General features: G+C 44.0%; 1 protein-coding gene across 4 annotated transcripts in view; it reads left to right on the top strand.

The window, feature by feature from the left end:
* The window catches only part of MYOF (myoferlin), a 155,128-nt gene that overhangs the window by 12,979 nt on the left and 129,410 nt on the right, over window positions 1-12,739 (top strand). For all 4 annotated transcript variants that reach the window (XM_067709978.1, XM_067709980.1, XM_067709979.1 and 1 more), the window contains exons 2-3: window positions 6,327-6,382; window positions 8,947-9,038. In XM_067709978.1, coding sequence (XP_067566079.1) covers window positions 6,327-6,382; window positions 8,947-9,038 — 148 coding nt within the window. The remainder of the gene's footprint in view (window positions 1-6,326; window positions 6,383-8,946; window positions 9,039-12,739) is intronic.

Genomic DNA, 12,739 nt, shown 5'->3' on the forward strand with positions numbered 1-12,739 from the left:
CCAGGTGCCTGCCCGACCTGGGCTCCTTTCATCTGCAGCCCAGGCAGTTGGCAGGGCTGGAACGTGACCACACCCCAGGGTCAGCTTTTAGGAAGTAGATGCTGTATGGGTTGTTCAGATTGACTGGGCTTCACCGCAGCTCCCCTGAGGATTTGGTTTTGATTCAAGAGTGTGTGTGCCTGAAGGGGCGGCTCCAGAGGCCACTGGGGCACTGGGAACAGAACGCTGAGCGGTAACCCAGCCTGCCTTTTTGTCTGGGCGTTCCTTTAATCAGCAACGTCAGTGACTGTTGCAGAAATTTACAAAACAGCCTCGCTTTGTGTCCCAGTTGCCATTTGGCCAAAATGCCTTTCTCTTAGAACCGGTTTGGCAACATCTCCTGGAGCATTACTGCAGCCGGTTGGGAAGCAAATAGAGATACTCCTTCAGCCAGGTTGACCTGGATGGGCCACCTGTCTTCATGAGTCCCTCTAAAACCTGAGGGCGGAGTAGTGTCCTGCTGGCCCTTCCTGGAGCCTTTCCTGCTTCCTGGTTCTTGTGGACGTTCTTCTAGATGCTGGTAGCTGCCAGGCTCGCTGCCAGGGAGGAGCAGGCACTACCCACATGCCAGCTGCCTCTGGCGAGCCTCAGAGGCCTGGAATGGAGCCACGTGGCAGAATTGCTCCACCAGGGCTGTGCCCAGGCCCCTGGGCACTTCCTTTAGTCACTGGGGCCCTGCTCTCCAGAGAGGGCTCCACAGCCTGGGAAACCTCCTGGAGTCCACACTGGGTGCTGCTCAGGTGCCGTAAGAAGAAATAATATTGATGTACTAGCTCCTGCTGGTTTAGTGCTTACGACATGCTGGGCCCTATGCTGAGCACTTTGTATTCATTTTCTTAATCATTGAAGCAACTTTAGTCATAATACTTATGAGCTTATCAAGTCCATTTCATTCAAATCATGGAGAAATGACTCTGAGGGGGATAACAATGTTAATAATGCAGTCCCAGCCTTTAAGAAGTCACTCTCTGGTCTTAATCCTCCAATTTTGGAAATTGCTCTGTGTCTGTATCTTCTAGAGTTTCAATCCTTGCTCTACCACTCACTTGCTGTGTGACTCCTGATAAGTTGCTTACCCTCTCTGTGTCTTGGGTTCTTCCTCTGTAACTGGAGATGATCATAATAGAATTTACCTCTTAGGGTTGGTGTGAAGATTAAGTGAGACAGTCATGGGAAGCGCTGGGAACAGTGACTAGGTCAGAGCACTTAATAACTGTTAGCCATGTGTGGAAGGGCTTCAGGGGGCTCTGTGAAATTTTAAGCCAGATAGTGGATGCCTTTGTATATGTCTGTGAATGTTTCTCAAAACAAAGGGGGCATAATCCAGGACCCAGAGAAGATGCAGAAGTATTTCTGAGTGGGAGGTCAAGTTTAGATGCATGGCTGATCTACCTTGCGTACCAAAGAGCTGAGTTACTTAAGAAAGCTTTGTAAGTAGCACCCCCGTTTCTCCTGGGGCCATTTCAGTAAGACGCAGCAATCTAACCGGTCAGGACTTGGGGACACTTCGTATTGGACCTGGAGGAGAACTTAGAGATCATCTAGTCTAAATTCACCAGTTCACACAAGAGGGACTCTGAGCTTGGTGGTTGAGCCTTATGTCTCCCTGAGGTAACAGCTCAGGGAAATGGAGAGTTCCCTGATTTGCAAGTCCAGTGAGAAGAGCTGGACCAATACCTGTCTTCTCCTTGCAGGATTCTTAGGATCAGTGAGATGGTGTGTATGTATTTGGGAGTATGTAAAACGTGTTACCCTCGTAGATGTTCTTACTTCCATGGGCACCTGGTATTACCAGTTGGTTCCGTTTCTCTGGAACCAGTAGTATATATGTACATATAAATGGAGAGAAACAGAGACAGAGAGGGGGAGAGGGCTCATGCAATTGTAGGGGCTGGCAAGACTGAAATTTCTGGGGCAGGTATATGGTCAGGCCACTCAAGATGGCTGTTCTCTTGCTCTCTACATCCCCTGCCCGACCAGTGCCTGCTTTACCTGTATCTTACTCACCTGACTCACCTTCCTACTTACTTGCCCCAAGCCCCAGCTGGTGATTGTTCTTATCAAAGGGGCCGTGAAGGACATGCCCCTCTGCTGGTTTCCCTGGTAACTAATGAGCACATCTGACATCAATTCCTTTATAAGTGGTAACCTCCCCTTCTTCCCGGGACTGAAGACTGCTGCTACGTCCTGCCTGCCGTCTGCAGCACGTGGTGGGGGTGTCGCTCCAGGACCTTGCTTCAGAGGTGTAAGCTCCCCCTCTCTATTAAACCATTGATGTCTCTGTTGCTTACTCCGGGCTCTTTCTTTGGTTTTGAAGCTGGGCAAGTACAGGCCTTGTAGGCCTGCAGGGTGCAGCCCAACAGCAGACAAGTAGGCTGGAAATTCAGGTAAGAGTTGATGTAGTCTTGAGACTGAAATCTAAAGGGCAGGCAAGCAGGCTGGAAACTTGGGCAGGATCTTCTGATACAGTCTTGAGGCAGAATTCTTTCTTCTCTAGGAAACCTGTTATTCCTCTTAAGGCCTTCAGCTGTTTGGATGAGGCCCACCCACCTTATAGAGAGTAATCTGCTTTACTTAAAGACGGTTGATTGCAAATGTTAGTCACATCTATAAAATACCTTCGCAGCAACATCTAGGCTACTGTTGGACCAAACAACTGGCACCATAGACTAGCCAAGTTGACGTAGGATTAACATTCACCCTGGTCCTCTCAGCACAGATGTACCAATCCGGTCTTAGGAGTCATGGTGTTTCTCTCACTATTTCAATAAGAGTTCACACTGTAGGTGAACAGCAAAGGAAATGGTTCTGTGCACGAGGGCATGGTGGCTTGGCGAGGAGTGCTTGTTCAGTTCTTAGGAAATGTTATTGGGAGGTTGGCAAGCGAGTTAATTACTGCCATGGTGACCTTCACAGAACTGAGAGGGAAGCCAGTGTAGCTAATCAAAAAACAGGAAATGTCTCAAAGAATGCCTTGAATCATGGTCCAGAGTGTATTCTGCATTTGAATCAATTGTTATGTTCTGGGTTGAAACTATTTAATTCCTTACTGTAGACAGAAACAGTTCTCTTCATAACTTCAGAGGTGGGAGCTGGGGGAGGTGGAGAAGGGGAAAGAGTTTCCTGTAGTTTAATCTGACGTTTAGTGCCTGCAACTGAGGCCTTTTTTAAAAAAAGATGTGGAATAATTGAATAAATGTGTGACATTGTGGCTGCTGATAAGACAAGAATTTATGTACTTTTTTTTGGCTGACATGTGAGAAAAGGCAATAAAATGTAATGTGTGCACATTTTTAAAAAATTCATTTATTTTTGGCTGCGTTGGGTCTTCCTTGCTGCACGCCGGCTTTCTCTAGTTGCATTGAGTAGGGGCTACTCTTTGTTGCGGTGCTAGGGCTTCTCATTGTGGTGGCTTCTCTTGGGGAACACGGGCTCTAGGCGTGCGGGCTTCAGTAGTTGTGGCACACGGGCTCAGTAGTTGTGGTGCACAGGCTTAGTTGCTCCGCGGCATCTGGGGTCTTCCCGGACCAGGGCTCGAACCCCCATCCCATGCATTGGCAGGTGGATTCTTAACCACTGCACCACCAGGGAAGTCCCTATGCATCTTCTTTATTCAACATTTCTGACAGCTTCTAGTGAGGCATTGGTGTGGTAGCAAACACACACTCAGGTTGTGGAGCCAGGGAGACGTAGGTACAGATTCTGGCTCTGTTTCTTTATTAGCTGTGTGACCTTAGACAAGTTAACCAGCTTTTCTCAGTTAACCACCTTGTCTATAAAATGAGGATGAGAATGTTTACCTTGTGGGTTTATTGTAAGGATTTATAGTCACTGCAGTAGAATGCACAACCTGACACCTGTAGATCATTATTTAGAGGGAGCAGCTACAGCTGTGGATAGAAGCCATTTTGACCAGTTCCATCGATTTCAACATCCTTTGCAGGGCTTCTCTTTTTCTCCCACACTTTCTGGTGCTGTACCAGAGAGGAAGATTGAGAGGTTTCTGTCAGACGAGGGGAAGAGTGAGTGGGGTCAATACGGAAGTGTGAGAGGGGAAATGAGGACCACCTCTAGGTGACATCAGAATCTGATCCAGTGAGGGGCTCTGGAGGCTGCATAGAAAGACTACAGTCAGAGTCAGGATAGGTCCAGGCATGAGCTGATGAGTCAAGTCCTTCCGAAGTTTAAAAAGGGAAGCCAGTTGGGCGATGGGAGCCCACTCAAGTGGAGGAGTTAATGCCTAGCAGAGTGAGGGTGGTGACTCATAGCTTTGCTATGCTGAGGTCGTGGAAGAATGAGGTGGCTAGTCCCACAGCTGGCCGTGTGCTGGGAGCCTTAGCAACGTGACATTCAGCTGAACGAAACCCACTACCTCCTCCGTTCCACAGCAGTAGAGGGGAAGCTGAGGAGTGGTTCAAAGCTTGGCCATCAACGTGAGACTGCCTGGGTCCAAAACCTAGCTCTGCCCCACTTACTAACTCGGTGATGTTGAATTCGTTACTTGACTTCTCAGTTTCCTTAGCTGTGAAAGGGGGATGAAAATGATTATACATACCTCCTAGGGTTTGAAGGAGATTAGGTGATGTGAGATAATAGAAAAAATATATGTTGGTCTGTGTCTTCCCCCCAACCCCACGCCCTCGCTCATTTTTCCTGGCACAGAGCTCCTAAAACCCTTGTAACTTCCTAAGGGATAAGAGTACTAGGAGTATTTTTTGTTCAATGAAGACACTCTGGGTGGGCCCCTGGATGGGGGCTGGTCACCAGAAAGACGAAGCCATGATTAGAAGCTGGGGATTTTCAGCCCCAGCTCCACTTCTCTAGAGTGGGGAGAAGGGCTGGAAATGGAGTTAATAATTAATCATGGCTACGTGATGAAGCCTCCATAAAAATCCCAGAAGTATGGGGTTCAGAGACCTTCCAGGTGGGTGAACACATCCATGTACCAGGAGGGCAACGCACCCCCACCTCCATGGTGACAGAACCATGGTGCTGGGGACCCTCTCAGACCTCACCCCATGTATCTGTTCAGCTGGCTGTTCATCTATATCGTTTATCAGTCCTATAATAAACTGGTAAATGTAAGTAACAGTTTTCCTGAGTTCTGTGAGCTGCTCTAGCAAATTAATTGAACCCAAGGATGGGGTCATAGGAACCTCAGATTTATTGCCAATTGGTTAGAAGCCCAGGTGACAACCTGGACTTGCTGTTGGTGTCTGGGGGTGGGGGCAGTCTTGTGGGACCGAGCCCTTAACCCCTGGGATCTGATGCTAACTCCAGGTAGACAGTGTCAGGATTGAGTTAAATTGTAGAACACCCAGGTGATGTTGCAGAAAATTGCTTGGTTGGGGGAACATGCCCCGCCCAATACATCTGGTGTCAGAGTGTTGTGAGTATTCTGTGTGATAGTAGAAGAGACACACAGGAAGAAAAACTTTTTTTTCCCCCTGAAAACAGGTGAGCTAAGGTTTACAAAGCCTTTTGTACTGAAACTTAGCTTTTATTTTGTTAAGTGTCTGGGGACTCAGGGATTCAGTAGAAGCCCCTGCTCTTTGGACTTTGCTCCAAGGAAGCTTTAAGCACTAGCTAGATAAACATTTACTCATCTGGGTAGGTGTACTGTCCAGTCTCAGATGCAGAGAAAGAAGACCTTGTGTCTTCAGAAACAATGAGCCAGGAGTAAAGGAAATGCCCAATGCTCTGCTGGTCCTAGAAAGTGTTCATCCACGAATTACCTTGTATTAGGGCTGTGAGAGGGAATCCAGCATAATCTTTAAGCTGTGTTGGGGTCTTATCACGTGCAAAGGCAGCATGGGCTTCAGAGCTGAAATTCCAGGTTTATGTCAGGGCACCACTGCTGCATATGAGGTCAGACACATTCCTCAACTCCTTTGAGTCTCAGTATCCTCATTTATAAAATGGGATACCTGTGGGTCAAAGGTTACCTTTGTTGGCTTCTTTCTGCAGCAAGCTGGGGAGATGCACAGGCCCTGGGTGACTTTGGTCTGCAGGATTTGCTGAGGGAGAGACAGGGGATCACAGCATTTCTGTGATTTTGAGTCTCCCATCCCTCAGCTCTTTGTCGGTCTGGGGATGGGGAAAAATGTTTTTAGGCCAAAAATGCTGTTCAGTTTGGAAAACTCGTTCGGGTAGCCCTCACCCTAGTCAGATGAAGGTAAAATGTGGGCACACCGTTTGCCCTCAGGGAAAGGTTCTTTGAATGAACAGATGAATGGTACAGGCTCTGTAGATATTTCTAATTGATATCTCTTATTTTTAATTTGCAGATGAGAAAAAGAAAACAAAGAAAGTCGATAATGAACTCAACCCAGTGTGGAATGAGGTAACTTCGTTATTTTTCAATTTTGTTTCACTGGATAAGCTACCTCTGATTGTCCCATCTTTGGTCAGAGGTTTAACTCTTACATTTGGAAGGAGAATCTCTGCATTGCACCCCTACCCCCTCCACCTCCCTCTGTGGCCACAGAGACAGCAGAGCAGCTTAAGGACACTACTGCACAGTGACATCTCCTGTGCAGTATTGGTGTGGCAAGTGGAGCCTGGATGGGTTAAGGAGGGTGGGGTTCTAGCCTGGTGCAGCCATGCGCTTGTTGTGTAACCTTGTCCAGTTATGCTGCAAATTGGGGCACATCTGTAGAGCGAGGGGTGGGCTTAGATCACCTCTGGAGTCCCAGAGAGCAAGCTCTGTAATTAAAAAACATATCTGCATGTGACTAATCGAAATGGTAAGACATGATACTTTGTGTATCTGGAAGAGTGTCATTTATTGTTTTCTATGTTGATAAAAGTAATATATACTTAATGTAGAAATTTTGAAAACTTCAGATTAGCTTACAAAAATTACTTTTGGTCCTACTATCCAGAAGCAACTACTGTTAACATCTTGGAGGTATCAACAAATATTTATTGAATGAATACATTTAATAAAATAGGATATCTTAGAATTAGCCAGTTAGTATCATACAGTGAATACAGTTTCCTATCCTATTTTTTCCTACTATTATATTCCTGAACATATACCCCTATAATTCCATTAAAAAATATTTTTATTGACTATGTAATATTGTATTGAATTGATATATAGACCTCCCCCTCCACTAATGACTTTGTATCTATTTTATAAATTGTTTCAGTGTTTAATAGATTTACAGATATGTGAAATTTTTAATTCTTTCCACTGAGTAGGATTTTCCTACGCTGACTAATTTTTGAAAAGTTGATCATCTGCCCTATTGTTTTTCTAAAAACCAGGTCAAACCGTTCTGGATAAGTGCAGTGATAAATGTCTTTGTTATTTTGCTAAGTCACCAGGTTGTGACGGCTTACTTCCACCAACTGCAAATCCCTTCTCCCCTTCCCCTCCCAACGAGTTTCAGTATCCCTATAAAATAAAGACTACTCGTTCTCACTGGATGAGGCCAAGACTAAAAGCTTCTTAATGCCTATCTGAAATGCCCTGCTGGTTTCATGCAGGTTGAGAGGGAATTCCACTTCTCTGCAATTTCACTGGAACCCAGAGCACAGCCAGCTGGACTGCCAGCTCCATGAGAGCCAGAGGCTGTCTGGTTGGTCCCTCTGGAAACTGGGTTCCTAGCACCTCACACAGAGCTCCAAGACTAAAATAAATAAAAAGTACATGTATGTGTGCATTTAGTGATAACATGCCTCTTTATTTTTTAAATTAGTTTATTTATTTATTCTTGGCTGTGTTGGGTCTTCGTTGCTGCACGTGGGCTTTCTCTAATTGTGGCGGGGGTGGAGGGCTACTCATCCTTGCGGTGCGCAGCCTTCTCTTGTTGCTGGAGCACGGGCTATAGGCGTGTGGGCTCAGTAGTTGTGGCTCTCGGGCTGTAGAACGCAGGCTCAGTAGTTGAGGCGCATGGGCTTAGTTGCTCCGTGGCATGTGGGATCTTCCCGGACCAGGGCTTGAACCCGTGTCCCCTGCATTGGCAGGCGCATTCTTAACCACTGTGTCACCAGGGAAGTCCCAACACGCTTCTTTATATTTGAGCTCAATCCATGTGGCTGATGGCAGAGAGGTATATGGTCACATGAGTAGGCGTGTTTTCCCGAGGGCGTCATCCATCTTACCCCATTTTGTTTCCAATGCATTTTTTTTCTCATAGTGCATATGTATTTATCAAGTAAACTTCCCAACTGCAGCTTTATAACTGAAACCAAACCTAAATGAAATGCCAACCCAAACCCATGTGGATTTGTGGGTATGTTTTAATATGAGCTGTGAGACTCCTTCTCCATCCATTCCAAACCCATTATAAGGAGCATCAGACCATCATCATGCACTGCTTTATTTAATTAATTTATTACATAATCAAAGACATCAGTGATACTAAGTTAATCTTTTTTTTTTTTTTAACATTTGCCATTAGAAAGCAATTTACTGCCTTAAGATGAGAGACTCAGCTGACTACAGCACTGACCATGGTGGGACTTAAAATAAGGGGCTGATGCATTTCAGAAAATGTTTTCTTAGATTATTTACCACTTTCTTCGAAAATATGATTAAGAAAAGCAAATAATTTAAAAATAACCATTGAAGAAAGCGTTTTCACATGCATATTTTATTCTATTTGTGCTACAGTTGTGGTAGGCATTAAGTCTAGTTCTCTGCCTATGAGACGGATTTGGTGACTTGTCCAAAGCCACAGAGTCTAGAAAACGGGAAGCTAGGAGTCTGGTTTGCTTTCCCAGGAGCCTCAGCAGCCTCCAGGTTCAGAATTTGAGCGCTTTTGTCTAACTATAGAACTGAGTACTTCAAAAGATTGTCATTGGTGGAGATGACCTGCTATTTAGTATCGGTGCATCTTATTATATTCCTGGATCCTTTTAACAGCCTCTTTGTTTTCATAACCTACCTGTGGACAGATTTTGGAGTTCGACTTGAGGGGTATACCACTGGACTTCTCATCGTCCCTTGGGATTGTTGTGAAAGATTTTGAGACAATTGGACAAAATAAGTAAGTTGATTTCAATTGTTTTTCTCATATTACATATTGTCTTACTATTGTCTGTTTTGTTGAAGGAACATATCTTTAATAACATATTATAATATTTCCAATAGAGTTGTGCTTTAATTCTGTGCCCTCCTCCACCCCTTATGAGCCAATATCAGACGTGGCTAGTCAATCACAGTGCACTTTCCCAATGACTGCTGTATTCATAAGAGGTTGCAAATGCTAAGCCACCACTAGTCTAGCCAATTTGGCACTTAACAGTGAAACCTTTTTATGCTCCTGCAGTTTCTTTGTTAACTAGGTACAGGCACTGATGATTTATCCAAACTGTAGCTTTATTGGACACAAACAAAATCATTTCTTCTTCTGATTATGTATAACCCATGTATGTCTCATTCAAGTTCTCTTTCCAGCCCTGCTTCCATTTTAACATCTCGCTGGTTTTTTAGACCCAACAGATCCAAACCAGATTCCTACTCTTACTGCCCCTGCCAGTTTCAGATGGGGAAGAGTCACGGTGGTGCCCAACGGTGGCACACAGAGTTGTCCCCTGGGTAAAGCTGAGGTTCCCATGGGACAGAATGACCTCAGTAAATTCACCCCAGTCTTTGATCTAGACTTTGGCCTTAGACTTGGAACGCAGTCTTAGGTTATCAATTCAAACTAACTAAACTCACAAGAGAACAATTCTCAAAACCATAATACTTCTTATTTTCCAATGGCAATAAATTGTCTGGTTGGGGAGGGCATTCCTACTCTCTGATTAATTCTTTTTAAAATGAATTTAAAAAAATTTTTTATTTTATATTGGAGTATAGTTGATTTACAGTATTGTGTTAGGTTCAGGTGTACAGCAAAATGATTTAGTTATACATATACATGTATCTATTCTTTTTCAGATTCTTTTCACATATAGTTTATTACAGAGTACTGAGTAGAGTTCCCTGTGCTATACAGTAGGTCCTTGTTGATTATTTTATATATAGTAGTGTGTATATGTTAATCCCAACCTCCTAATTTATCCCTCCCCCCCCACCTTTCCCCTTTGGTAACCATAAGTTTTCTATCAAGTCTGTGAGTCTGTTTCTGTTTTGTGAATAAGTTCATTTGTATTATTTTTTTAGATGCCACATAGAAGTGATATCATATGATATTTGTCTTTCTCTGTCCGACTTCATTTAGTATGATAATCTCTAGGTGCGTCCATGTTGCTGCAAATGGCATTATTTCGTTCTTTTTAATGGCTGAGTAATATTCCATTGTGTATATGCACCACATCTCCTTTATCTACTCCTCTGTCGATGGCCGTTTAGGTTGCTTCCATGTCTTGGCTATTGTAAATAGTGCTGCAGTGAACATTGGGGTGTATGTACCTTTTCGAATTATGGTTTTCTCTGGGTATATGCCCAAGAGTGGGATTGCTGGATCATACGGTAGCTCCATTTTTAGTTTTCTGAGGAACCTCCATACTGGTTTCCACAGTGGCTGCACCAATTTATTGTACATTCCCACCAACAGTGTAGGAGGGTTCCCTTTTCTCCACACCCTCTCCAGCATTTATTGTTTGTAGACTCTTTGATGATGGCCATTCAGACTGGTATGAGGTGGTACCTCATTGTAGTTTTGACTTGCATTTGTCTCATAATTAGCGACGTTGAACATCTTTTCATGTGCTTTTTAGCCATCTGTATGTCTTCTTTGGAGAAATGTCTGTTTTCCTTCATGTCATTTCACATGGGAAGCCAAATTACTCTCTATCTTTGATTGTAAGATGTCATTGACTGTAAGATGTACTATTAAATTAGTAACATGTTTGGGGCGGGCGGTGGGGCGGGGGAGAAGCCTGATATTAAATGCCCACATCAATTGTAAGAAGCATCTCAGGTTTTACTAATGTGAATTTATTTTAAAATGTATGTCTTAGTCTCAGGTACATTTGGTGTGATCAGAAGGCTGCAATGAGAGCAGTAAATTAGAATGAATTAGTTGAGATACGGTGGCCATATGCTCTGATTTGCTTTGGGTGGTTCCGGTTTGTTGTCCCAGCACAATGATTTATGATGTCGCTTTTGCTGTCAACAGTGGCTTGATTTGGACAGTAAATTAGATGGTCATCTCGGGCCTTGGGGTCTTCTGCTTAATGGCGTCAGACTAAGAGCCTGCACAGGCTTTGATAGCTGCTGCCCATGTCACCTTTCATGAGATCCTTTCTTCCATGTTTCATTGCTGACCAATGCCCCTTGTGACCGATGCATTTTTTTCCTTAAGCTATATACATACATTCTGGTAGGTTCTGGCCCTACTCTCTTGCATCGAAAAACCATTCTAGCTTTTTAAGGTTATGCTGTACATCTCAGCTTTGAAGCAATTATGATTTTCTATGCCCCACCCCAACTTCCAGAGGGCAGTTTTATTTACCAGATTTCAAAGTTCTGGGGAAGCGGGTGATTAAGCCTCACTGTAGCCTTCTATCTGTTACTAATAATAGTTCTTTCTCTTCTTTCCTCTCCTCTTTCTGCAAGTGGTACCACTGTTTATATTGTAGACTAGCCCTCTCCGAAAGAAATATAGTGCAGGCTGCATATGTAATTAAAAATTTTCTAGTAGCCATGTTATAAAACAAAAAGAAACAGATGAAATGAATTTTAATAATATGTTTTATTTACACATAGAAATGATAATATTATACTATGTTAATCAATATTTTAAGAATCACTGAGAGATTTTACATGCATTTTTTTCTTACACACCGGATTTCAAAGACTTAGTATTTCATATTAACAGCACATCTCTGTCTAGACCAGCCATATTTCAAGTGCTCCCTCACCACGTGTGGCCGGTGGCCATCACAATGGAGAGCACAGCTCCAGACCACTGAGCTCAAAACCTCAGGTCTCTGTGGATCTTCTCCCTTTTACATCCTCTCCAATCTGTTGCCAAATCTTACTTCTCTTTCTTTCCACTGTTTGTGCCATGTGCTTCTTACTTGTGGCCACAGCCAGCAGCCTGGTTCAGGCCTCATCACTTTGTGCCTCATCTATTTGAACATGGCAGTAAAGCCTGGCAGGCTGGCCTGGGAGCTCTCATCTATGTTTCAAACAAAGTTGTTGTTTTCTTGAATGTTACATCCTCGAGAGAGAGTCAAAACAAACAAATACATGAAGAAATATGTAATAGATCAGGTACTCTGAAGTGCTGTAATCTAAGGAGGAAACTGTCATAGCCCATGAAGAAAACTAAAGCAGAGTAAGAGGATGGTTACTGAGGGTGGGGGAACGTTTGAGGTGATGATAAGGTGACAATTGAGCAGAGACCTAAATAAAGTGAAAGAATGAGCCATGCAGCTTTCTGGGGGGAAAGAATATTCTTGGCAGAGAGAACAGCAAGTGCAAAGGCCCTGAAGCAGGAGTACACCTCGGTGTTGGAGAAAGATCGGTATTGGAGGAAGATCGAAGAGGCCAGAGGGCTGGGGTGGGGGATGGAGATGAGACTAGCAAAGCCACAACATGCATGGCTTTGTGAGCCACGATGCAAGCTTTGGATTTCATTCCTAGTAGGATGGAGGTTTGCTGAAGGGTAATGAGTATGATCTTATTTACATTTTCAACGTATCGCTTGGGCTTTCTGTGTGGAGTTTGGATGTAGGAACCAGTTAGGAAGCAGGGGAAACTACTGGGAGAACATTACATATTTATTTTATAACT

This window comes from Pseudorca crassidens, chromosome 16, assembly GCF_039906515.1.
Source record: "Pseudorca crassidens isolate mPseCra1 chromosome 16, mPseCra1.hap1, whole genome shotgun sequence".
Lineage (NCBI taxonomy): Eukaryota > Metazoa > Chordata > Mammalia > Artiodactyla > Delphinidae > Pseudorca > Pseudorca crassidens.